At 48.4% G+C, this 24,879-nt stretch overlaps 8 protein-coding genes across 8 annotated transcripts; 4 read left to right on the top strand and 4 right to left on the bottom strand.

The window, feature by feature from the left end:
- Window positions 1–10: 10 nt before the first annotated feature.
- On the top strand, window positions 11–3,625 carry K441DRAFT_675830 (uncharacterized protein; the record flags this gene model as incomplete). The annotated part of the gene is made up of 7 exons (XM_067650892.1): window positions 11–1,719; window positions 1,925–2,015; window positions 2,196–2,348; window positions 2,382–2,575; window positions 2,627–3,121; window positions 3,186–3,378; window positions 3,443–3,625. The coding sequence occupies 7 exons, from the start codon at window positions 11–13 to the stop codon at window positions 3,623–3,625; spliced, it is 3,018 nt and encodes a 1,005-aa protein (XP_067505901.1).
- A 1,467-nt stretch (window positions 3,626–5,092) lies between these two features.
- K441DRAFT_552311 (asparaginyl-tRNA synthetase) lies at window positions 5,093–6,881 on the bottom strand (the record flags this gene model as incomplete). The annotated part of the gene is made up of 2 exons (XM_067643138.1): window positions 5,093–5,219; window positions 5,281–6,881. The coding sequence occupies 2 exons, from the start codon at window positions 6,879–6,881 to the stop codon at window positions 5,093–5,095; spliced, it is 1,728 nt and encodes a 575-aa protein (XP_067505900.1).
- A 476-nt stretch (window positions 6,882–7,357) lies between these two features.
- K441DRAFT_657004 (uncharacterized protein) lies at window positions 7,358–8,750 on the top strand. The gene is made up of 4 exons (XM_067648108.1): window positions 7,358–7,577; window positions 7,802–7,992; window positions 8,066–8,152; window positions 8,211–8,750. The coding sequence occupies exons 1-4, from the start codon at window positions 7,507–7,509 to the stop codon at window positions 8,417–8,419; spliced, it is 558 nt and encodes a 185-aa protein (XP_067505899.1). The 5' UTR covers window positions 7,358–7,506; the 3' UTR covers window positions 8,420–8,750.
- Window positions 8,751–8,800: 50 nt separating this feature from the next.
- On the bottom strand, window positions 8,801–9,302 carry K441DRAFT_632672 (signal recognition particle, SRP9/SRP14 subunit; the record flags this gene model as incomplete). Its single annotated transcript, XM_067646354.1, has 2 exons — window positions 8,801–9,219; window positions 9,273–9,302. 2 exons carry the CDS (start codon window positions 9,300–9,302, stop codon window positions 8,815–8,817), a joined length of 435 nt encoding a protein of 144 aa, XP_067505898.1. The 3' UTR covers window positions 8,801–8,814.
- Window positions 9,303–9,493: 191 nt separating this feature from the next.
- On the top strand, window positions 9,494–14,498 carry K441DRAFT_704413 (dihydrolipoyl dehydrogenase; the record flags this gene model as incomplete). The annotated part of the gene is made up of 11 exons (XM_067653536.1): window positions 9,494–9,554; window positions 9,604–10,914; window positions 10,964–11,814; window positions 11,864–12,097; window positions 12,483–12,591; window positions 12,647–12,726; window positions 12,787–13,269; window positions 13,322–13,543; window positions 13,598–14,123; window positions 14,179–14,215; window positions 14,265–14,498. 11 exons carry the CDS (start codon window positions 9,494–9,496, stop codon window positions 14,317–14,319), a joined length of 3,969 nt encoding a protein of 1,322 aa, XP_067505897.1. The 3' UTR covers window positions 14,320–14,498.
- Window positions 14,499–14,553: 55 nt separating this feature from the next.
- On the top strand, window positions 14,554–18,179 carry K441DRAFT_632664 (uncharacterized protein). The gene is made up of 6 exons (XM_067646353.1): window positions 14,554–14,716; window positions 14,773–15,720; window positions 15,773–16,169; window positions 16,239–16,243; window positions 16,857–17,536; window positions 17,650–18,179. Exons 1-6 carry the CDS (start codon window positions 14,578–14,580, stop codon window positions 17,926–17,928), a joined length of 2,448 nt encoding a protein of 815 aa, XP_067505896.1. The 5' UTR covers window positions 14,554–14,577; the 3' UTR covers window positions 17,929–18,179.
- A 122-nt stretch (window positions 18,180–18,301) lies between these two features.
- On the bottom strand, window positions 18,302–19,217 carry K441DRAFT_607421 (mitochondrial 54S ribosomal protein uL11m). Its single transcript, XM_067645439.1, has 2 exons — window positions 19,070–19,217; window positions 18,302–18,992 (listed from the first exon to the last, which is right to left on the bottom strand). The coding sequence occupies exons 1-2, from the start codon at window positions 19,196–19,198 to the stop codon at window positions 18,588–18,590; spliced, it is 534 nt and encodes a 177-aa protein (XP_067505895.1). The 5' UTR covers window positions 19,199–19,217; the 3' UTR covers window positions 18,302–18,587.
- Window positions 19,218–19,576: 359 nt separating this feature from the next.
- K441DRAFT_685926 (uncharacterized protein) lies at window positions 19,577–24,622 on the bottom strand (the record flags this gene model as incomplete). Its single annotated transcript, XM_067651936.1, has 7 exons — window positions 19,577–19,828; window positions 19,886–20,651; window positions 20,711–21,537; window positions 21,646–21,870; window positions 22,772–23,116; window positions 23,197–24,363; window positions 24,563–24,622. 7 exons carry the CDS (start codon window positions 24,620–24,622, stop codon window positions 19,577–19,579), a joined length of 3,642 nt encoding a protein of 1,213 aa, XP_067505894.1.
- Between the last annotated feature and the right edge of the window lie 257 nt (window positions 24,623–24,879).

The following is a 24,879-nucleotide window of genomic DNA, read 5'->3' as shown; positions in this document are numbered from 1 at the left end:
CGCCCGCGAAATGCCTTCAATGCGGCCGACCCGCAAGTCCAGTCGAACCTCGAGTCCTTTCGTGCGAACCTCGAACATTTCACCCACTCCTGGATTTGATGTCAAGAAAGAGAAGGCGCAAACTTCACTAGACGGCTGGATTGAGCCGCCGCTCAAAAACCCCACTCCGAGCTTCGAAGATCACGGATTCGCACGGCACGGGGTGCTCGAGAACATGGCGCCATTAGGCATTCCTCCAAGTGCAAAGCTGAAGGCGAGATTACGAGGTGACACGCATAGGCGCTCGATGCTTAGCAAGAATGAGGCTATGTCAGCTGGAGAGGAGGCACTTTCAACTCCTGAGATGACGCCTATCGCAGACCCAGAGGTATCGGAGGGGCAGAAGCCTGAGGAAGCGCTACCACCATCACTAGCGATTCAGTATGAGAATGAGGACGACGAATACGTCCCCAACGGAGTGAGAAGTGCGTCAAGGTCAGCAAAATCTGCGGTGAAAAACGGTGTGGCAACTGTCACACCTGTGCGTGATGCTAGCGGGCAGGGCACTCCAAGCTCCAAGACTTCCATCATCCGGCAAAGATTACAAATTGTAATTAACGACGCCGTGAAGAGAGCGCAAGTCGAGGACAGACCGATGGTTGGTGAGGCTTTGAAGCAACTGTACGAAGACAGTTTTCATAAGCAGAACCTTGCGGATCTACTAGACGCCATCATGCACGAACGCCAGACACAAGAACAGCTATCTGAATTTCGGGTTTACATCAAGCGGGCCAAGAAGCAGGCGAAAACTCAGGAAAGAAGATCTTTGGACAGGAGAGCTGGCATTCATGGCCATTCACCGAGTTCTACCGCTAAGCGTCACCATTCACTTACTCCGTCAAAATCAGCGAACACGATAGCGACGATACCAACAATACCGACAACACCGGCCCCCGGCCTTTCCATTTTGTCTTCTGAGTCAAATCCTCTGTCACACCCTCCGCTTCTTCCTCCCAACGTCATTCATACATCTCGTTCTACTCGTTCAAGAACACCACGAAAGCAGTCAGCACCGAACGGCGAACTTACACCACAGCTCAGTGGTATGGCCTCATCCCCTCGCGATTCATTACGATCCGGTAGTGCAATTGTCGATTCCGATTCCGAACTTAGTGAAGTCAACGAAGATATCGTCCAAAACGTTCCTCCAGAATTGTTACCGTTGAACGGAACTACCTCAGCAATGGGACCTAAAGCAACCAAATCAAAGAACGCCGCGCAGTCTCATTCCGGACCAGCGCGTGGTGGTAAGAAATCAAAATCGGCTTCCGCAAAGCAGTCAGCGCCAGCTTCTGGCAAGCGAAGCGCCGATGAAGCTGGCATAGATGAAGAGGAAGCAGCTGCGATTCAGGTAAAGCGACAGAAGATGCTTCAGGCCTTTCCTGACTTTAGTCCTGAGATTTCAGACATACGTTCACAAGACGATGAATCTTATATTTCCAACGGCCCGTTGACATTCTCGGCCCAGTTGCCACCGCAGGGAAATCCTCGCCGTTCAGGACGCTCGCGCAATGGCGCTTCTCAAGGCCCAGTTGCCGCAGATGACGGTGGTTTGGAGACACCGGGTCTTGCTGCGTCTACCTCTGCTTCGGCCGCAACTACACGTCTAACGACACCGCTCCTCACTGAACGCCCTGCAAAACGTCAAAGGAGAGCCGGGAAGGCAAAGACTAAACACTCGTAAGTACTCTTCTTGTCTGCCATCATATGCCACTCACACACCTACTCGGCGCTCTCATACACAAGCGATATCTCGCCAATGCGTCAGGCTTGGCTGTGATCTCTTGCTGGTATCTTTCCCAGCCACCTCATTATTCACGTAGGGAGACTGTTCGAGCAGTTTCGAAAGTCACTTCAGTCAGCTGACCAGGTTTTCTCTCAATAGGCCGGTTAAGAATCGTAACGGTCCTGTCGCAGGTGTTGCCCGCCCGGGTGGCGGATTGGGCACCCCGATCGGGAATGATGACAGCGAAGTGGTAGGTCGCACTCAAAATTCCCGCTGCCCCAACTAAACCGTTCTTTTGTCCCTCTGCGCTTCATCATCCCACCATCTCCTTTCATTAGTCACCATGCTTCTCACAAGCCACTTTTCTCCCTCGCTCTTTTCTTCCTCAATTCATCGATTTTTATCATCGACTTCGCTAATCCTGGCTAAGCACTCTCCTCCTGATGGTAATGACGACGACTGCGCTGCCTGTGGTGGTAGTGGATTTCTCATCTGCTGCGATAGTTGTAGTCGATCTTTTCACTTCACCTGCTGCGACCCTCCGCTTGATAAAGATGAAGACCCCGACGTCTTCAACTGCCATGTATGTTTGGCTAGAATGGCTCCTCTTGACCAGCCTCCGCCTCCGCCTAGGTCTGGTGAAAAGGAGCCAGGGGTGCCAAAGAAGCCTATATTCCCTGATCTGTTCAAAGCAATCAATAATCGAAATGTGACTGCCTTCGTTCTTCCTAATGACATCCGAGCACGTTTTGAAGGTTATACTGCGGGCGACGAGGGCGAGTACGAGGAGGTGACCCAGCAGTTTGATCTGTAGGTCTTTTGTTCCTATCTCTGTATCCTGCCAATTCTAACACCCAGCAGCAAGAAAGTCAATGGATATGCTATAAGGCCTGATTACCTTCGACTGAGAGATCCATCCAACAAGGTGATCTTGTGTTGTCAATGCGGCAAATCCGCAGCCGACAAGCGGGCACTTGTCCAATGTGACTATTGTCAAGAGTACTGGCATCTCGATTGTTGCGACCCACCTTTGGCCGTTCCGCCTAAGGTCAGCGAGGATTCAACAACCCGGACTGCTTGGAGGTGCAGACGTCACATCCATCATGATCTGGCTAGCCTCCCGATCGCGCCAGCTCGAAGCTACAGGAGTCGCAAGCCAAAGGACTCGACTATCGTCGATCCTGCCTTTTCACGTGGTGTGCGCAACAACGGCATCATTGAAGTTGCCGATGAATTTAGCGAGGAAGAGGAAGAAGATATCTTCGACAAGTGGAAGAAGAGGTCCCCGGAAGATGGTATTACTTACCGCTTGCCACCAAAAGGCATCGTCCTCGATTTCATCGACAGAGTCAAACAGTAAGTGGTTTTCATATTCACCTAAGACATATTTCCGAACCATAAATGCTGATACGCTCGTTAGGTCACGCATCAACAAGCGCCCGAGAAAAGCTAACCATCATGTCTGTCGGTCTAGCAATTTGGCTCTCTCTCGCCTCGCAGATCGACCCATCGTAGAGCAGCAGGCTGCTCTTAACTTGGCGCAGTTCGCCCAGAAAGAAAAGGATATCGGTTTGGGTGCAGACAATGTCGAAGCGCTTGTCCTTGGTCTTACTGTAAGTTGCTCAATGTTCTTCCTCGTCAACGTAACATCAGCATTGACAAAATGATGCCATTCAGGCGGAAGCTTCAAGTGATGTGGTCGCGGCAATAACCCAAGACGAGAGAGCAGCATTGAATGCAGGCTCTTCGGTTCATCCGGTCCCCCCCAATAGCACTCCCTCCGAAGAAGAGAAGGATCAGCTCCTGAAGCTTCGAGCACTTATTGATCGACGATTGCAATGCGATTCATCTAGCACCTGAGAAACCCTGTCTTCGCCAAATTCCATTCATCCAGTGCCCTTAATTTTTTGGGCTAGGTTTCATATGTGGCGGTATGCGCGTCTCTATTTTGCCGACTGGCGCTGAGTATAATGAATTTGGTTGGGCCAGACGCTGCTTCCTCAGTTGCACTTACTTTTCCACCACCACCCACTCATAAACCTCTCCCTGGTTCTGTCCTTGCGTCTTCCAAAGACATGGGTCTTGCACCTTACGAAGCGTCTCTGCACAACCTGCTACTCAGGGCTCGAGCCCGGTCGGGCCTCTCACCACGACTTATTGCGATATCGACTTGCTTCAACTTCCCCTTCCACGTCACCAACTTGTTTCCATCCCAAAATCATTGCATTATTCCAAAGCCGCGTTCGCGAGCTCTCACGATCCTATCCCTTAACCCGTTGAGGCGCAACGCCAAGCTGGCTCGTGCATACCGGTATCAGATGTACAAGTTCTCATCACAAAGGTTCGAATAAGGGCCTCCTATTGGCTAATCCTTATCGATATCGTTGCGCCAGAATCAACGGGTTAAGGGGTCACGTAAGAAGCTCATTTAATTCCTTGGCGGCAACGAGCATAGCGTGGTTTGTATTTGCACTTACTCTCTGGCACTTTTGGCGTACATTTTTCTAGTCTACTTTTCCTGACTACTACCTTTTGGGAGCGATGGCGTACGGCTTTGGGACATTGTGGATCGGTCCCAAAAAAACTTCACTACTGCTACCTTTACCGCGAATACTGCCACTGCATGCTTGTATTTCTAGACCAAATAGAGAGCGAAATGGAGGTGATTTGTTGAATGAGAAGTCGATTTAAACTGCGATGCGTTCACCTGAATAAGGGAGATGCTGTTTTGAACTAGCTTGGCTCTTCATGTGAGACGCACATCTTTAATGAAAAGGTCGTAGCGGTGAGAGGCAAGGCCACGAGTTCTCGCCAGGCGGTGGGAATCTTGACGTCGCCAGCTCTTGAGAAAATCTCCGCATACGAAATAGGAGCTTGATAAAGCTCATTGATACACCAGCTATGTCACTGCCCCTTAGTAAAAAGGGTTTTCTATTTTATGAGGTCTTAGCATCATCGCTAGAAGGACACGTCACAGCCGGGCAGGCATCGGTCCCGGTTGGGTTGGGATGACCCGCGAGTTTCGGGGATATGCGAATGCAATGCAGCAAACTTAAATGTTGCGGACGGAATCATAGAGCGGATGCAGAACCAGGAGATTTTTGGGTGTTTGAACGACTGAAGAAGCCATCTATTCCGTTCGTCCCAGATAATGAAAATCCAAGCCATTCTAATAAGGTGGCAAATCAGGCAACTCTATCCCTTGCTACGCTAGGCACATAAACATGGAAATTCTACATGCTAACGGCTGAAGTCTTGAGTGCCACTTCTGCTGTGTCACCTACAGGCCTGAACTAAAAGGAAAGACGGGGAAATGGCTGATGCTAATCAAGGTGCACAGCGGCCAAAGTAACGTGGATACAAGCAGCAGTCTCTGACGGTATGCTGCTTACATAGCCAAGCCAGGAATCGCTCTAGGCCGAGACCGTAACCGCCATGTGGGGAGCTGCCGTACCTGAAACGGGAAGTTAGTATAGTAGAGGATAGTTTATTGAATGGGGAAATCGGATACTTACTTCCTCTGATCCGTGTACCAGTAGTATGCAGCCGGGTCGATCTTTTCTCTTTCGAAGGCTCCCATCAGCTCATCGTAGTCGTACATCCTCATGGAACCGCCGACAATTTCTCCAACACCTGGTACGAGACAATCCACGCTCTCCGTAACCAGTGGCTCGTCCTTATCCTTCTGCATGTAGAAAGCCTTGACAGAGACTGGGAAATGGCTAAGTAATAGGGGGCGGCCGATGACGTCGGTCATTCGCCTTTCGGCGGCTTCGGCGATATCGTCACCGAATTTATGTTCCTCTCCGTCTTCGTTGAGAATGCCGTGCTCGGCAAGCCATTTGATTGCTTCCGAGTACTTCATGCGCTTGAATGGTCTATCTGGCATCGTGAATTCGGGATTGAGCTCCATGACGTGTTTGGCAATGGTTGGGTCGGACATTGTGATCTCCACAACTCGACAAATTACAAGTTCAAGGTGATCGAGCAGATCGTCGAACGTAATGAAGTCAAGTTCCGCCTCTATATGTGTGTATTCTGCGAGATGTCGACGCGTCAAGGAGCGTTCCGCACGGAAGGACTTGTCAATGCAGTACACATCACCCATAGATGGCAAACACGTCTCAAGGTAGAGCTGTGACGACTGTGTAAGGAAGGCCTTCTCGTTATAATAGTCGAACTTGAACAGTGTCGCTCCACCTTCAACTTGTGTTTGAACAAGAGCTGGAGGGCTAACCTTGCGCATTCGCAGCTCCCTATAAACTTGGTTGAAAGCATACTCGACAGTGTCTCGAACAATCATTACTTTGGAGGCGGTCTCTCCACGCAGAGTGAGATGCCGTAAGTCGAGAAGTGTCGCGTGCTCAGTATCCTTGGATACCCTGTTGGTGATGGCATCGTCTCCACCTGCTGCTTTCCATCCTTTGTGAACCTTGAAGTAGTCGGCATGGAGTTCGCGATCGTTTGGTGCATGTGCTCCTGGTGGAACCTCCCTCAATTCGCCGCAGATTTCCATGCTTGTTTCGCGAGTCAAGGTTAAGGCATCATAGGTCTTTGCTAGCGGTCCTGTAAAGATGACCTGCATGAGCCCATATCCATCGCGTAATGTGACGAACATGACCTCCTTCTGTCTCCTCTCCCTGTGTACTCTTCCAAAGACCCGTACTCTTGTTCCCCGGACGTCGGTGCCATTTCCAAGCTTGACTTTCTTGGGATCTGTCACGTCCAGCTTAATTCTCTCTGCTTTTGGTAAGCTCATATCCTCCTCAATTACAATTTTCTTGGCTTCCTCAAGGATCTTCTTCCGGTCTGCCTCTTCTTTTGTGCGCCGCGCGACTAGCTCTTGCTCTCTAGCTGCCTTCTTTTGCTGTTGTTGGGCATAGTTTTTTGCTTTCTTCAGAGCAGCCTTGGCTGCAGGTTTCCATTCTAGCTTTGCAGAGGAATCTGAGCCTTCGGGGACTGTTCCAGTAGTGGATTTGCGGGTCAAAAATTGGTGGGAGTCGCCATGCTGAAGTACAGCAAAACCGAGAGATTTGTAGGGGGAGGATTCAGTGCCCGCCTGGGACGCGATATCCTCACCAACGTCTTCGTCGATATAGTATGTTTGTTCGGCCATTTTGGAAGGAGCTGGATTGGAACAAAAGCTAAGCGTGCCTGGAAGTAAATATATCGAAAGGTGGGAGTCATTCATAGTGGGCTGGTAGATCTTATCTAATCTGACTGTGACTCTGCCCCTCAAAAGCATGCGCATTCATTTGACTGTCGTACGCATAAGTCCTAGGAACCCAATTAATGGACCTATCGATAAATATCGCCCATAAACACTATTTATTAATGATAAAACCAATTTGCAAAATGCTAGATTTTGAGCATCTCCGCCACATACTTGGCCCTGCCACTCAAGGTCATCCAAAGACATTAATAGAGAACAGCCTTGTTAGTAATGTCTGTATCTTCAGAGTGGACTCAAACGGCTCTCGAGGCGTGCCCAAACCGAGCTTTGAAGCAAATATACGACTTGTTAAGATGACGCTGAGAAATAGCCTCGGAAGCCACCGCAAGGAATTCCGCGAAGCTGACAAACCGCCTTGGAAGTCATTGTAGCGATTTTCACGGAAACGACAACGCAGTGGTGAAAGTATAGGATATAATACTCTGCATTAGAATTATTCTTTGAGAAAGCCACGCACCCCTGAATTTCCTAGACTATCATTTCTAAACCCCTCATCTACCAATTTAACATGGCAGATCCGAGTCTTTACACATACACTTCACCTTTGAAGGGTTATGAGAATCTGCTTCCTCTTCCAAAGTGAGTAAGAACTTTTCTAGATTGCTTCTGCTTTTCCAATATGAAAACCTCTGCACCTTCCCTTTTTTTGAAAATTCCATGAACGTCAATATATATTGGAAAACCATGCGACTTCAGATTAGGCCTTGTTTAGTCATATTCAAGCTTCATTCAAACGGCTACTATTACTTCATGTATAATATTACCTTTGATAGCTTAGGGTGCTAAAACGGAATATCGCATAGTGAGAGAGCTCCGGATGGCAAATCATACGTCAATCCTCCAGCCGAGAAGAAAAGTCCCCAGTATACATCTTTCCCTTCTCCGATCACCAATGGAGAACGTGGGGGTTTCGATATACACATATATTTCCTGCAAACAGACCTGGACCAGCTCAAGTTCGCTACTGAGTTATGGGAACGCGTCCGGCGAGAATGTTTGCTCTCCTATTGTCTCGATACTTCCCACTATTGATATTCCAGGAGGCTAATTGTGAACACTAATACCAGTTCCCGAGCTACGAATCTACCAAGTCTGGGATAAGCCAATTGGACCGCATCCGATGGGTATGTTCGAAGTGAATATCTTCACACCCGGTACGAGATACTTCAATGCCGTTACTCATATATGATATTATCCGCTTACATATTTTAGAACAATTTGGCGCTTTTGTTCCATGGCTCGTCATAAACCGTGGACCTCTTTCCGCACTCATCCATCCTAATACAGGTGAGGACGAGCGTGATCATACACAACGAGCTACGTGGATGGGCCAACCACTTCCTTTGAATCTAGGCCCTTTTAAGAAAATGGCACAGTTAAAGATGAAGCAGGAGTCTACCACAGTGGTTGCTTCGAACTAGACCTCATGAGTGGTAGGTGAGGAGTTGAGCGCTTGCAAAAACGAACAAATGTTTCACTATCTCCACCCGGTTCTTTTCGGTCAAGCTTATCTGCTTACCGTGTAACTTAAATTCTTGAGAGAAGACGATAATCAGTGGAGTTAACTTATAATGTTATTCGTTTATGATTTGAATCATAGTGGCGCGCCTCGTCATAGCGATTTGGCTCTGCAATCTCCTCGAATGCCCCACCTTGGTACATTATGTCGCTCGAAAGAGTCATTACCGGACAGGTCATCCTGAGCGACCTGACTTTCGGCGATACACTGGCGGTTTTTTTTGAGCATTCGCCACTACAATTGCCCACAGTAGAGGCAATTTAACGAGAGCAACGTGATCTTGTCCTTCTGTCACCTTCAACCCTTCTTCTCGCCATCACCAGCCTTTCTTTTCTTTGCCTTATCCTTCTTTCTCTTACTCCTATCCCTCTTCTTCAAAGCCGACATTCCAGCCTTGCAAAGCTCCGCATACCGCACGTAAAAGCCATCCAGCGCATCGGGCTGCACAATAGTCGAAAGCTTGATCTTTTTCTCGACCTTTCGGCTGCCGCTCACTTTCTTGACCGATTTGCTATTTGTTGCTCTGATGATGACTGGGAGAGGGTTTTCCGGGTGAGTGTCCCAGAGAGGATCGTTAGCGCTTTTGGTGGGTGTAGAGGCAGCAGAGTCGAGGGAGAACTGTAGGCGTTTCTGCGTCAGGAAGATTGAGCCGTGTAATTTCGCTCGGTTAGAATCGAAGAGTTCGGAGAGTTTGGTGAAGAACTATTCATTAGGGTTAGTTGAGCTGTAATTAATTGATAGGTGTAAGACAATACCTCTTCGTTGCTTAGGTGTTCTTTAGCCATGGTGAATATACTCTATAAAGGAGCCTTGTCGTTCCTAATTAGTTGTTTCGAAGGGTTCTTATGCCTTTTATAAGAGTTAGGTGGAAATTCAGGTGAGTGCGTGGGTGAAGTAGAGTGTGGGATTGCGGGGATTAAACGCACCTCCGGAATCTGCTAAATAATTTCTCGAGAATGACCCCGTGGAATCCACAATGCGTAACCAACATTTTAACGGCCCCAAATTGCCCAAAGAACTTCTGGGCAAACTCGGAAGTACGTTCATTCAATCCAATAGTCCTAATACGATTCTGATCAAATCCAGGCGAGGTACCTCGCGGTCGTGGCGGTCGAGGACGTAATGCGCCGTCCGGTAGAAAAGAGCGTCGCAAGGCGGAAAGGGCACAGAAAAGGGTACAGAAAAAGACACAGCGGAAGCTAGGAGGCTTAAAGAACAGGCAAGCGCAGCATATCACCGAATCAGATACCGAGGAAGATGAGGAGCAGGAGAGCTTCTCTCCACCATCAAAGGTTCCAGTAGAGAAGGATTCAGCACCCAAACTTTTGAAGTCTATTTTGAAGCGCACAACCCAAGAGAATAATGTTCGACCATTAGACCAAACTACCCACTCTCACAATCTTCCGTCTCGAGTATCTCGCGCAGTCAAAAATAAATTGGCAGAGGACAATGCGGAAATCGCGGCGTTAGAAAAGAAGCTGGGCTTAAAGAAGAAGAGGAAGTCAACAAATTCTGAGGACGATGGATTGGATGATTTACTGGGTGACCTGGATAGTGGTAATGAGTCGTCTGAAGGGAATCATTCCAAGCGGAAGAGACCTGTAGACGATGAATGGCTCGCAAGAAAACGGCAAAAGGCTCTAGGGAATGCAGCGGAGACTACTGAATTGAGTGATAGTGAATCTGCATTGGAAGATGGATCTGACTTGGAAGACGCTGAAGTTGAATCTAAGGATGGTCTCGAGGATATGGACGATGAGCCAATGGAAGAGTTTGATGATCTTGAATCCGAAGAGCCAGAAGAGCCAGAAGAGCCAGTTAAGCCTCGAGTTAGAGAAAATCCGTACGTTGCGCCTGTATCATCCAGTTCGCTACCAATAGCCAAGTATATACCGCCATCTCTTCGTGCACCACCTTCGTCTGACGAGGAGTCCCTATTACGGCTACGCAGACTGATTCAGGGTTTGCTCAATCGACTTTCGGAAGCAAATCTTTTATCAATCTTACGTGATGTGGAGCAGCTCTATCAAACAAACCCTCGAGGATACGTTAGTTCAACATTGATAGACCTGCTCCTTGGGCTACTATCAGACGAAACAAGCTTGATGGATACGTTCCTTATTCTACACGCTGGTTTCATTACGGCAACCTATAGGGCTATTGGAACCGATTTCGGGGCACAAATGGTGGAACGAATCGTTTCTGAATTTGATCGAAACTATGAAAATGAACAGGCTACAAGGTCAGGCAGCAAGCGAGCATCAAATCTCATGTCCTTAGTTGCAGAATTATATAACTTTCAAGTAATTGGGAGCAACCTAATCTTCGATTATATCCAAGTATTTCTGGAGGAGCTCTCTGACCTAAATACTGAGCTGCTTCTCAGGATAACCAAAAGTACGCCCCATTTGACCTATTATGCGTTGCCGTACTGACTAAACTACAGTCTCTGGCTCTCAACTTCGTCAAGATGACCCTTCTTCTCTGAAGGATATCGTCATACTTCTCCAAAAGTCTGTTTCAAAGATTGGAGAGAGCAATCTCCCCGTTCGCACAAAGTTCATGATTGAAAGTATCAACAATCTTAAGAACAATCGGGTGAAAACCGGGGTCAATGCTTCGGCTATAGTTTCTGAGCACACAATTCGCATGAAGAAAACCTTGGGATCGCTAAATACTAGATCGATCAAGGCAAGTGAGCCTTTGCGAATAGGCCTGAGCGATATCAGAGATACCGAAAAGAAAGGAAAATGGTGGCTAGTTGGCGCAAGCTGGAGGAATGATGGCGTGCAGCAAGAATCGCACAACTCCAAAGATCTTGAAAGAACATCCCCGGCAGCTGTTTCTTCTGAATCTCTGGAGGGTACCACCGACCTTTTGCAGCTGGCCAAGGAACAGCGCATGAACACCGATATTCGACGTGCAATTTTCATTACCATAATGTCTGCCACAGACTATAAGGACGCCCATCTTCGGTTGTTGAAGCTCAAGCTGAAGAGAGCTCAGGAGCTCGAGATACCACGAGTACTGATACGCTGTGCTAGCTGCGAGCAGAGCTACAATCCATACTACACTCTGATAGCTCGAAAACTCTGCTCAGAGCGGAAGCTGAAAATGGCGTTCCAATTTTCTCTATGGGACATATTCAAGCGGTTTGGCGAGAAGAATGACGACGATGATATCTCAGACGAAGAGGAAGACGGGGAAGAGGGATTGTCAGCAAGAAAAATCGTTAACTTAGGGAGAATGTTTGGAAGTCTAATAGCAAATGGAGGCCTTTCCGTCACCTGTTTGAAGGTAAGCTCCTATTTTCATTATTCGATTCAGTTTCGCTGACCTCATCAAGACTCTCAACTTCGCATATCTTCAGCCCAAAACGAAGACCCTCGTGGAGATCCTCCTAATTACAGTAATTCTACAATCTCAAAAAAGGTCGTCTGGAAGCAGAGACGAGAAATCACTGTTGAATATCTTTAGGATCGTCGGGGAAGCCCCCCAGATGGCCCGGGGACTTCAATATTTCATTAAAAAGGTCGTGAGTAAAGCTGATATTACAGGGGGTAAATCGGAGAGGGATACTGTTCGATGGGCTAGTAGCAAGGTTGTGGGATCGTTGACGAACCTTGCCACTGCAGAGCTGGTGGAATGATTAGGCGCATTTAAGACGGCTCTGTTCACCATTGCTTGTATAAATGTAATAAAATAGAACCCACTGGTATTAGAAACGATCCGTAATATAATTGCGTGGTTAAAATATTTTGCTGGGTCTCATGTTGCAACTCGGTCGAAGCCACCGCCACTTTGCCGCTTTGGCCGGCACTCCGAGTGCCGTAAGATCCCCGGGAAGCTCAACGGTCTCCATCAATTGACACTTCTTTTCCGCTCTGCCGTGCAAACCACGGTCTCCTTGCTCTTTAGGTTGACCTCACCTCTTCTTCACGATGTTCCGAACCGTCGTTCCCAAGACCGCCCACAGGGCGCTGTTTCGACCCGTCGGTGGAGCCCAAAACAGCTTTCGTCCTTCAGCATTTTACATGATAGATAGGTCAAGACGGGGGTATGCTTCGGAAGCTGGTAAGGCGCTTTGTCCGATAACTCGCTCGATGAATATATGCTGATTGGAGAGTAGAGGAGAAGGACCTTGTAATCATTGGCGGAGGCGTTGCGGGATATGTTGCGGCTATCAAGGCAGGCCAGGCTGGTCTAAAGGTAGGTTATGCTTATTGAATAGTCAGTGGAAACCTGCTGATGCTTTACCCCTCCGGTTAGGTTGCATGTATAGAGAAGCGCGGCGCTCTGGGAGGAACATGTCTCAACGTCGGCTGTATCCCGTCAAAGTCTCTTTTGAACAACTCGCACCTATACCACCAGATTCTCCACGACACCAAGAATCGCGGTATCGAAGTCGGTGATGTGAAACTCAACCTGACGCAGATGATGAAGGCAAAAGAGACCTCCGTATCAGGCTTGACCAAAGGCATCGAATTCCTGTTCAAGAAAAATGGTGTTGAATATATCAAGGGCACTGGTGCATTTGCGGACGAGCATACAGTTCAGATCAATCTTCTCGATGGCGGCGAGACATCTGTTCGGGGGAAAAATATTATCATCGCTACTGGCAGTGAAGCAACACCCTTTCCCGGCTTGACCATCGATGAGGAGAAGGTCATCACAAGCACAGGCGCTATTGCACTGCAGAAAGTCCCCAAGAATATGGTTGTTATCGGAGGTGGTATCATTGGCCTGGAGATGGTGAGCAAATTAAGTGCTTCTTGGGAAAATTGATTGTTAATACTGAATTCAGGGTTCCGTATGGTCTAGGCTTGGTGCCGAAGTTACTGTTGTCGAATTCCTGGGACAGATTGGAGGGCCTGGCATGGATGCCGAGATCTCGAAGATGACCCAGAAGCTTCTTAGCAAGCAAGGCATGAAATTCAAGCTTAACACAAAGGTCACAAAAGGTGATGATAGCGGCGAAACTATCAGGATCAATGTTGAGGCTGCGAAAGGAGGTAAAGAGGAGTTGGTATGTCCTTCCACACCAAAATCTACTTTTCCTTTCACTCACAAGAGATACTAGCTTGATGCCGATGTTGTTCTTGTAGCTATTGGAAGGAGACCTTACACCGCCGGCCTAGGAGTCGAGAACATTGGCCTGGAAACTGATGAAAAGGGCCGCCTTGTTATTGATCAAGAATACCGCACAAAACTTCCCCACATCCGTGTAATTGGTGATTGCACTTTCGGGCCCATGCTGGCGCACAAGGCAGAAGAGGAGGCTGTCGCTGCTGTTGAGTTCCTTATCAAGGGCTATGGTCATGTTAACTACGGCGCTATCCCATCAGTCATGTATACGCATCCTGAAGTAGCTTGGGTGGGTCAAAATGAGCAGGAGGTCAAGGCCGCTGGTATCAAGTACAAAGTCGGCACATTTCCGTTCTCAGCCAATTCAAGAGCCAAGACGAATCTGGATACGGAGGGTATTGTCAAATTCATCTCCGATGCCGAAACAGACCGGATATTGGGCATTCACATCGTTGGCCCGAATGCCGGAGAAATGATTGCTGAGGGAACACTCGCCTTAGAATATGGCGCGAGCTGCGAAGGTATGTGTGATCTCAAATCCTCTGCAATATGTGGCTAATGCTGAACTCAATCTAGATGTTGCTCGAACTTCACACGCCCACCCAACTTTGAGGTACGTAGAAATATTAGTTGGTGAGCTTTCACATGCTAACTATAAGCAGCGAGGCCTTCAAGGAGGCAGCTATGGCAACGTATGACAAGGCGATTCATTACTAGCGAATTCAGGACCGGATATGAGGTTTTCTTCAACATAGGCGCGTCTTTTAACTTGAGCTCCAGAGCCGGAGTTTGTGAATATTATCTGTAAAATAGACGATCTTCGATACTGCAGAAAATTAAAGGGTCGGATTTTGGCATGCATGAATCCGATAGCGGTGTCAGTAGGCAGAAAGTGCTTTTAACGTTACGTCTTGGCGCGACTTTGAGCTTGGGACATCGCGTCGTACCTCGCGACTCTCGTCCTGACCACCAAACATGTCGACCAGCAATTCTGACCTTAACGAGCGCTGCACCGCTCTACGCCAAGAGCTAAAGCTTTGGGAAAAGCAATTTGCTGCTGATCACGAAGGTCGCAAAGCCGGGCGAGAAGATATTAAAGCCAATACTGCCATTTGTAAGAGACATGGTCTGCCCTTCTTGCCTGCGTTATACCCAGCTTACCAAGATCAGCACAAAAGTACAAAGAATACAATAAGATTCGCGACATTATTTCCGGCAAATCAGACCCACAAACACCTTCGAAAGCTCCTGGGAAGCGAAAAAGTGTTGAGGAAATATTGCGAACCCCGTCCAAACGTCTCACCAGCCCCTTGAGGACACCGAAAAAGCAGCTCATTGAGGCAAATGCTCATCCGAATGCTCCAATATACTCCTCCAAGCTCCTCACTCCAGCTCGTGTACCCTCTATCATTGGCCCGACTCCACAAAAGGACGGGCTTGCCCTGGGACTTTTTGATCTGTTATCTTCGGAGACACCCAGCAAAGCGCAGAGGACAGTGCTTGGAGATATAATACCAAATGTACTACAAACTCCGAGTAAGGATCGTGGAAGGTCCGAAGACGAGTTCTCAATGGAAGGACGGGGTGGGCGGAGCAGAACGCCGTTGTCTACTGGGAAGAGATACTTGCTGGACAAATTCGCCACACCTCAGAAAAGGAAGCGAGATAATGAAGACACACCTTCCTCGGCGTTGAAGTACCTTTCGACACCAATGTTTTTACGACGAGATACACATTCGCTAGACATGATTGCAGAAGAAGATGAGACGACTCCAAGACCGGCACCTTGGAAAAGGCGGGGCCTTGGAAGGAGCTTGAGTAGCATGATTCAGAGTCTTAGAAGGCAAGAAGAAGAAAAGCTGGACGAAGAGTTGGAGATTATGCGGGAGATGGAGATGGAGGCTGCAGGAATTTCGCTGCCTAAAAAAACCAAAGTACCGGATATTTTGGTGGAGGACAGTCAAGCTCCAATGAGACTAGGACCTGACGGATATGATGGGTCTGGTCAGGAAGATTCTCGGGGTACTGATGCACAGCAAGAGGGTTTGGGTCAGAATGGGAAACCTCGCAAAGTATGGAAGAAACGAGGCCAGAAAAGACAGACAAAACGCATCATAAGTAGGTGTTTTGATATTTCGGCATCCATTAATTTATCTAACATTATGAACAGTGCGTCCTGTCACCACTAAGCCGAAGCCACAATCTGAAGCGCAGTCTTTAGACCATGGTTCAGATGAATCTGACGGGATTGAAGAGACGCAGGGGAGCAGAGACGCTCAAGATGTCGAGGATGGAAGTTGCGAAAATTTGGATGAACCAACAGAAGATGAATGTGCTTCTGATTACAGCGACGACTCCCATACGCCTAAAAAGCGAAAAACTGAGCCAAAGAAAAAAGCGGAAGCACACGCGAAGCAGGTCAAAGATCTCGCTGCCACCAAAGATGAAGGAACTGTGAAAAGGGCTGTTCGTAAAGTAAGTGCTTCGGCACACGCAAATTACCGGAGGCTCAAAATCAAGAGCAAGAATTCAAAGGGCCAAGGGAAGGGCCGCTTTGGACGCAGGAGGTAGATCAATGCATGAATCTATTTTCGACAACAGTGTAGTGCGCCATTAGCTCAAGTGAAATCATGAAGAGCTAGTTGATCGAGATTATCCAAACTAAGACTTGATGGCCTCTCAGAACTTTCTCTTATTTCGGTCCAACCTGGAGACGTGATACCATACTGATACTCATGTCGCTAGGTAAGCCTTAGGTTTCAGGTGCCACAACCTAGATAAGTTGTGTACAACCCGCGATGAGTCTCACTCGTCAACTACGACAGCTAAGCATTTTCATGATGTGTTCTCCGTCGTGTCCAGCGAATCTACTCTTTGCCCAGCGGAAATGTCTGGATGCCTTGTAATGGTCTTCCTTAAATCTTGCCTATCGTTTGTAAGAGAGCAAAGGAGGAGGTCGTGTATGTTTTTTAAAGGATTGGATTCAAGGTGTCGCAAGTCAAATCTCGCTGATCCAGCTACGCGGGTGCCACCAGGTCATCTGCCTCGTCGACATGGTCGCAGCCAGCTGGCGCCTAGGCAGCCCGAATAAGAAAAACACGCCAGCATAAGATAAACTGGAATGGCCCTCTTGAACTTTGGAGCTGGCATAATGAACATGGCGTTTATTCGACATAGAATCTTTGAGGGTTGCGGTCCTTCGTGGAAGGCCCCGGTAAATTTCTTTACTAAGCAGCCGCCCATCATTATTACAGCTGGACCTCGACCACCGCAGCGTACCTCATCATCAGTTCCCGCAACACGTCGCCTACAACCCGCAGCTCCTGCAAATCCACCTAAAGACACTCAGAAAACCAAATCACCAGCAGAGATGGCCGAACATGAGCTCCAGGAGCTCCTCAAACAGCTCCACCAATCTCTAAACTCGCACAAATACCAGGCCCCAACCTCATTACTCTCCCGCGCTAAGGTCGCTCTCCTACACATGAATGCTCTCATACCATCTTCGAGCACACCCCGACAACATCTTTTGCTTGCCCGAGAAACGCTGGAGCTCGGCGCTCTAATCTCCATCCGTCTAAAAGACCCAACATCTTTTACACGCTATTTCCAGCAGCTACAGCCCTTCTATTCGCTTCCGGAGTCGCAGCTACCCAAAGATGGCGGGAACGCGAGTAAGATTACGGGATTATATCTACTATTACTGCTGAGTGATGGTGACTATGCTGGGTTCCACACACTGCTGGAGACGCTCGAGGTAGCCGCAGCCCAGGCCAGAGAACAAGGCCGTGGTGGCAAGGGTCTGGAGGATGACGTTTTCATTCAGTATCCAATACGGCTGGAGCAGGCGCTGATGGAGGGAAGCTATGACCGGGTGTGGGGGGAGACGAAGAGCGAGAGGGTGCCTAGTGAAGAGTTCGGCATGTTTTCAGAGGTTGGTCTTATATTCCCCTTGTTACGAGAGTAGTTCTGTCAGCCAGTGTGATACGACCAAGGCCATTCATGCCTCCACAGCTAGAGAACTGTTGCTAATTAACCAACGTATAGGTCCTTATTGGCACAATCCGAAAAGAAATCGCATCATGCTCTGAAAAAGCTTACCCGTCCATCCCCGTGTCTGATGCCAAGAGCCTTCTCTTTCTCGACAGCGAGGGTAGCGTTGTCAAATTCGCACAAGAGCTAGGCTGGGTAGTCAAGGACAGTCGAATATATTTCCCTCAACAAGCGGAGGAGATGCTTGGACTGGAGAGAGATATCCTGGTCACAAGCGATCAAGTTATTGAGAACACGCTAGGGTATGCTAGAGAGCTGGAAACTATTGTGTAATGACAAGGAAGGAGAATGCTGGAGCTAGAATACTTCATGTGGCTGGAGCATGCTGTAATATATGACCCTGGCTTGGGGATTGGCAGAGCGGGCGTTGGATTAGGCTTTCATAGATGGCATAGCTTAGGAGCAATTGGTTGCCCTTCTATGCCTATTTATTGCATTATGAAGACCCATATTACATCCTCATCTGCCCAAACTCAGATCCATTATGCCACTGAAGTGTCCTCTCAATTTTCGGTGCCCTGGCTGTGCCTTCTTATGACTTTAGATACTAAAGCAATTCATATATAGTTCCTTTATATATATTTCGTAAGAACTTCATGTGCTCATACAATTTCCGTAACAGGAAATTAACTAATAGCTCCTGTGGATGCTTTTATCATAGGAGGTAGACTGTCAAAACCAAATCTTAACCGTTTTATTCGTCTCCATACATCCATACATATGATACAACGTTTTACAGATATATGCCTCCATATGCACAATCAGAAGCAGAGATGGCACTTCTACAACGGCAAAGAGCTCCAAAACTTCAGCCCAATTCCTAACGCCATGCCATGCAATACCAACCAAGAGCTGTCCAGCCTCTATCCCACCTCCTCCAGTCCTCCGATTTCCCCACAGTATCCCACCTCTTCGCATCCAACTAGACTCCCTCACGGCACAACTACAATCCCAATACTCGCGGCCTGAGCCACAACGCATTTACACAGCGCCTCCAAACTCATCCCACTCAGCCTCATCTCCGACTGCTTGATCTTCGCAATCTCATAGACATGCTTGAGACTAACCGAGCCCACAGTCCCAAGCGTCGCATTGCCGTTAGTCGGGCTATTCGTACTAGTCTTGCCCTTCCCGCCCTCGACGTTGTTCAGCGGGCCAGGAACATTGCCCGCGCCACGGATCTTGTGCTTCGACGGCATGACGCCAGCAGCGGAGAGGAGCAGCGTTGCCGTCGGCGGCGTGCGCAGCTCGAAGTGGAACGAGCGGTCCGGGCGAACGGTGACGCGGGCCGGGATCGGGGTGCCTGCGACGTACTGCGCAGTGCGGGCATTGAATTCCTAGGCAAGAGCAGTGGCTGCGTTAGCTAGGCCCCTTACCAATTGGGGTGTTGTTGGACTGCAGAGGCAGTACGAACTTTGCAGAAATCCATGCTCTTGACGCCTTTGCTGCCCAGCGCGGGCCCGACTGGCGGGGAGGGCGATGCTTGCCCTGCGCCGACAATAAGCTTGACGATTTGGTCCTTTGGGAGCGCTCGCTTCGCCATTGTGAGCTATGGTGCGTTTACAGGTGATATGGAGGGCTACTTTCTTGAGATGGGATGCAGACGTTCGGGAGAGCAGAGCCGCACGGAGGATTGACTTTTTCCATCGCGAGAAAGGCAGGAAAGATGAATTACCGATGAGCTTAAGACCACTGATTGCATTATTTTTCTGAATTTCTGCTACTTGCTTCACAGAGAGCGATCTCGCTATTCTATGTAAAGTTACAGCCGTCATGATTATTGACTGAGAAGCCAACATCAACTTTTCCATCAACCCTCTCCGCTTCCATATCAGAGCTGCATGCAGAGCAATCAACATCCGCATTCCAACAGCAAAAAAAGTAATACCACAACCTTGGTCGCAGCCAATACCATGCCTTTTTAGGAATACCCATAAATTCCCCCCTGCGCCTGAAATTTGAGTTGGTATTCCCTCAAATCTGCCCAGTGTCTTAATTCAGCCTCTTCATCTTGCGGCAGATTTGGGTCAGAGTCTTCCGGACTGATCCGCTCAAGCTTGCTCAAGATCTCTAGAAATTTAAATAAATAATCCTCGTGCTGAAGAGCCACAGACCCTTTCCGGTTCTTTGGCACATCCAGAAGAGTTGAAGCGATTTGCCGGATTTTCTGCGTCTAAATGTAAATTAGCTCGGGCACAGTAAACATCAAGAGAACAGTAAGAGAGCTTACAAAGCTATCTGCATTTGGCTCCATGTTGACCAAATCAATACTTCCAAGCACAACTAATAAATCTTTAACCACGTTGTCCCGCTCGTTAGCCATATCTTGCTCCAATATGTCATAATCGCCCGCCTGGTGTAGCAGGATGGTATCTAATCCTGCTGCGAGGGCACCTGGGGAGCTATGAATCGACCTCTGCGCCTTGAGCTTGTTGTACGTGTCCAATAAGGTAAAGTATTTTTCTACGAGGTACGATCTTGTACTAAGGTGGCTGGCATATATATTGGCTTTTTGGATCTCAAATTGGGCTTGTCGTCTCGCTTCCGGAGAATTCTCTGTGTCATACACAGGCAGAGCAGGGTCTCTAACGGCCATGTATTCTGGCATTGGAGGATAATATGGCTGCTTGCGTTGCCCAAAGCGGCCGTCGCGGCTGTCCTGCGGCAATACTTTAAGTACTTCAGGCAGCCCGTCCAACACCCTCCTGCAAGTCTGCAGTGAAAGATCTAAAATTCTCTTCTGCCGTTCCCAATCAAATAGCTCGCCGATGCCAAAGGCTATTTCCATGGTGGAGAGGGTTGAATATGAAGTGTAGACACGGACGTTTGCGAGAAATCCCGAAATTATTGAGACAATGCCTTCCGGCTGCTGTCCGATGTACGCCGGAAATATGTACGCATCATCCACCTCTGCTGGAAATGGAGGGTGTGGTTCGGTCGGCGTAGGTGGTAGAATCATCAACTCACCAAACGAAGCACCGAATTGTTGCAGAGATCTATAAAGTGTCGCTCACATTAGTGCTGCATCACTGGAGATTCAGAAGAAATCATTCACCTCACACCCGTGAAGATGGTCCAAAATAGTCTTCGACCCATCTGCTCAGTAATTTTGTCCACCGATGCATCTCTTGAACCGTCATAGCTAGGACCATTGGAGCCCAATGAGACTGGGAGGGATCCTAATTCCGTATATCCTTGCTCTGTAGCCTTATGTAACCCCAAACTTCGTAAGATAGTAAGACACTCCCCAAAATACAGCCGGCAGTGTCGCCATTGGAATGTATAAGCCCCAGTCAGCCCTAGGAAGTAGCTTGTACAAGCATCGTACACGTTGAGGCCAGGGCGATCTAGATAACCGGGTCCTCGTGCTTGAGCACATACCTCCCGGCACTTGTCTACAAGAGCTAAATGGGTTGGGAACTGGTCTTTTGTTTGCGCTTTGAGATGCAATCGAGGTTTTCGCGGGAAAGAAGCAACTAGAGCGGCAATCATCGAGGCGAGCAGAGCCAGAAATGGTGGATTTGAGTAATCTTCTCGCCGCGCCCAAGCCTCACGGAATGAAGGTTCGTGGGGAAATGGGCAGAGAGGATGAATGTAAGTAAAGAAATCATCTATCAGCGCGTGAACCGTTGTAAGAGAGCATATTGACTCGGCGGAAATGTGAGGAGGGTGGGAGGATAGCTGTGCCAGCGCATGAGCAGCGTTTGTTGGTGATGAAGGCGTAGAAGGAACCGACAAGTGATCTGACCCTTCCAGTCGTCGCTTTTTTTTAATAGCTTCAGCATGACGGTTCGGGGGACCTCTACGTCGGCTGGGACGATCAAACGTGCACGGAATTTCCAAAGCTGCGCAAGCTCGACATGGAGGCCCCGACTCATCGCACTGTAGGACGCAAGTCAGATGCGATTCTGCCAACTTCGAGATAGACCATCAAGCAATAGGACCACGACTTGGAAAACGATAGATGACTAGGCTCGCCTTGAAGCTCACCTTTACTTTCCGTATACTACATGAGTCGCACGCTTTTCGCAACCTGTTTCCCTTAGGATGTACATCACTTGGGCCTTGAGGCGCGTTCCGCTGATCCGTTAGCGCGTGGTTGGCCTGGTTTGCCTGTTGCTGGAGCACATCGCTCAAAGTTTCAAGTTTCGGGAAAATGCTCTGGTTAAGTGGCGGATTATAGTGCATTTGCTGCTGATGGCCATTGTCTAGGAGCTGTGAGTTCGGCGCAGCTGGATATATTGGCGCGTAGTGTGTTTCTTCGGGTTGTGGAGGGGGAGGATATTGAGATGACATGGGTCCGTTCATTTAGAAATATACAACTCTGAACAAGATTTCCCTGCCGCGGAATAGTCATCAGCAGAATTCGATAGCTTTTGGAAAGTAAGAGAGGCAGAAGGGCGTGGCGAAAAAATGCAGACTTGAGGAAGAGGGAAAGCTAAAACCTTGATGCGCGGCGGAACTCACAGAAGAATGCGCGGGGACGCGACGAGAGCTGTTTTGGCCGTATTAAGTAGGAGGAGTGATGGAATTGATGACCGGTCCTAGCGGTCTCATGATTGAATGAAGTCGAACAAATTGAGGCGGACAGCGGACGTTAGCGGCTGCGAAAAGATGTTGGTAGTGACGTCCAGTTTACTTCGCGAAGCCAACGTGACGTAGTCACGGTAGTCTCAAGTCGAACTTTTTAGTCACTAGAGGCTCCAAAACACATATTTCAAATAAAAACTCGCCATGCTATTGCTTCATCCGATCTACTCCTGTATTGCCCCTGCCAAACATCTCGCAACATCTTGTAACATCTCGTCGTGTTCGTGTTCGTCCTCAGCTATCATCATTATGAAGAGCACACTAAGTAAGATGATTTCCGAAGCGAAGAATTACCAAGTCCCTCAAAACGCTAAATTCCAAAATAGAGAGAGATATCTACACATAACCAATTTCTGACTACCTGAAAGAATGGTGTACTAGAACACGTGTACTTTTAGCCCTTCACAGGATATTCCCCTCAACCCCAGCTCTGTCTTGAGTTGCTCTCTGTTTAATCACTATCATCGCTCGACGGCGATTCTCTTGTTGGAGGTCTCGAAGTTCTTGAAAGCGAAAAGTCCAGTACATCGCTTCTCGGTTCCACGAATTTCCGCAGGCACCAGCCAATTTGAATTGCCATTGGCTTCTCTTTTCCCAGTGGATCTACTTGCTTACCCTTGACGAAGATGATCTGATTCTTGCTATCCTCACGATCGTAGACTTTGTCAGAAGAGCCAAAGGCGATGAGAGTGAGCTTCGAACTTCGGGAGTGCGTTACAGCGTGAGCAACGCTACGCTCAAACCCTTGCTGAGCCATGCCCTGCAGCAGATGCTCGTAGACTTTAAGCGGCAGCTTGGACGACGAGGGGTTGTTGTTTGGCCAAGTGGTGATGTTTAAGGTTACGAGGTTAGGTAGTTCGCCAAGGCATGTCTGCAAGACGTCCCCATAAGCATCCGAAGTCAAGCCGGCTTTGGGGGCAGCAAGAAAGCGCAAAAGAAATTCATACTAACCTCGAACGCAATGAAGGAATCACTGTTGTGTCTAATAACGCTCGTTTGAGGAAATCCCGCTGAAAGCTGCTCCAATAATGTGCAGTCCTTGCAGATCTGTTGGAAAGATGCAAAGTCGTAGACGAGCTCTTCGTCATTGTCATCCATCCTACTAGCATGCACATTCAATTCTTTAAGTGTCCTGCCATGCCTACTAATTCCCGCTGGCGCCGGCAAGTTCTTAGCGTATGTGATGTCGATAGTCAAGATCTTAATCCCGGAGACCAGACAGAGAAAGCCATCCAAAGCATTCAATGCATCGTTCTCGGCATTGTCATCGTGTTTGAACTCTAAAGTTTCCAATTTTTCTGGCAGCTTCGTGCTTCTGCTAAGTTCTGCAAATAGTGCGTCGGCTCCGGAACAAGCAAACACACGGAGTGATTTGACTGTTTTGAAGTTGATAATCTTGCAATATGTGTCTGCAGCGTAGCGTAGATTTATCTTCTGTAATGTGACTTCTTTCAGCGCTAATGGCGTGCATTTGTTGAATGGTTGCATGTGACTAAACATTGTGCTTGTAATCAACCCCGGGCCAGTGCTAGAGTCGTTGAGCTCCCTGCTGGGAATGGGAGAGTCGCTCTCCTCAAAACTTGCATGGAGAGTGATCTTTTCCACTTTCGGTGACTTCTTCAGCAACATATGGCAGAAGTTCAAGACTTCTCGGCTGTCGGGGTAGAGTCCTAGTTTTCTGGTGTTCTGGAAGACTGTGTCGAAATCAGGAAGCTTCTCCACCTGCTGAAGAATATCCTTATCAAGAGCAATGCCCTCCAGCCATTTCATGCGCTTCTGTTTCTTGTATAGGAGCAAAAGATTATCCCCTGAAAATGGTGACCAAGGATGCCACGAAAATTTCTCCAAAATGTTTTCTGGAAGAAACTCCAAAATCATTCGGATGGCGAAGTGCGCTTGTTGTAATTGATTGCACTTGTCCATCACATCCGCGAGATAGAGGTCTAGTTTCCGTACATGTGGTAAACCGATGTTCTTGGGGTTTAGGAAGGCGCTGAGCTTAGTATCTGAAGGGCTACCAACGTCGAGAGTGACTTCGTGGTAGAGCTGTCGCACGGTGATCTCGTGCAGCTGTTTACAGGTGAGGCAGAGGTTCTTGAGGTCGGTTGGGCGAATGACCTGGACAATTACTCCTGTCAGCGCTGTGCTCGGTATCAAGACCGATAGTCTATGCTTTCCCAATGACCATATGCTTCTCTTCACAGCCGTTACGCTAGAAGCAATCCTGCAACCAAGGCATAACGCTTTCAGTAAACCAATATTTCCGGGAAGCCAATGAAATCGGACCGGCTAGTAACACAAGCAAGACTAAACTCACATGCTGAACAATGAGGGTCTTGATATCCACAGACAGGTCCATAAACTTGGTGGGCGCCATGGTGGAATCGCGTAGGGTGGAACAGCGGGGATTGTTTGGTAGCAAAAGAAACTAGATAAATGTAGCACTTCCGCAATGGTGAAGCAGGCAGAGCGCTCACAGGGTGGTGAAGCGTGTGAAGAGTCAAGTAGGGTCAAAGACGCAATTTGAAAGAAAGGACATAGAACCGTCACGGCGAAAATGGGTGATGCAGGCAGCCATCAGCCTCACGGCGGCGAGCTGCGCTATCCAGCAAGAACCGTGCAGCCTTGTCGATC

Source organism: Cenococcum geophilum, assembly GCF_001692895.1.
Source record: "Cenococcum geophilum 1.58 unplaced genomic scaffold K441scaffold_13, whole genome shotgun sequence".
Taxonomy (NCBI): domain Eukaryota; kingdom Fungi; phylum Ascomycota; class Dothideomycetes; order Gloniales; family Gloniaceae; genus Cenococcum; species Cenococcum geophilum.
This window is presented reverse-complemented; position numbering and strand designations above follow the sequence as displayed.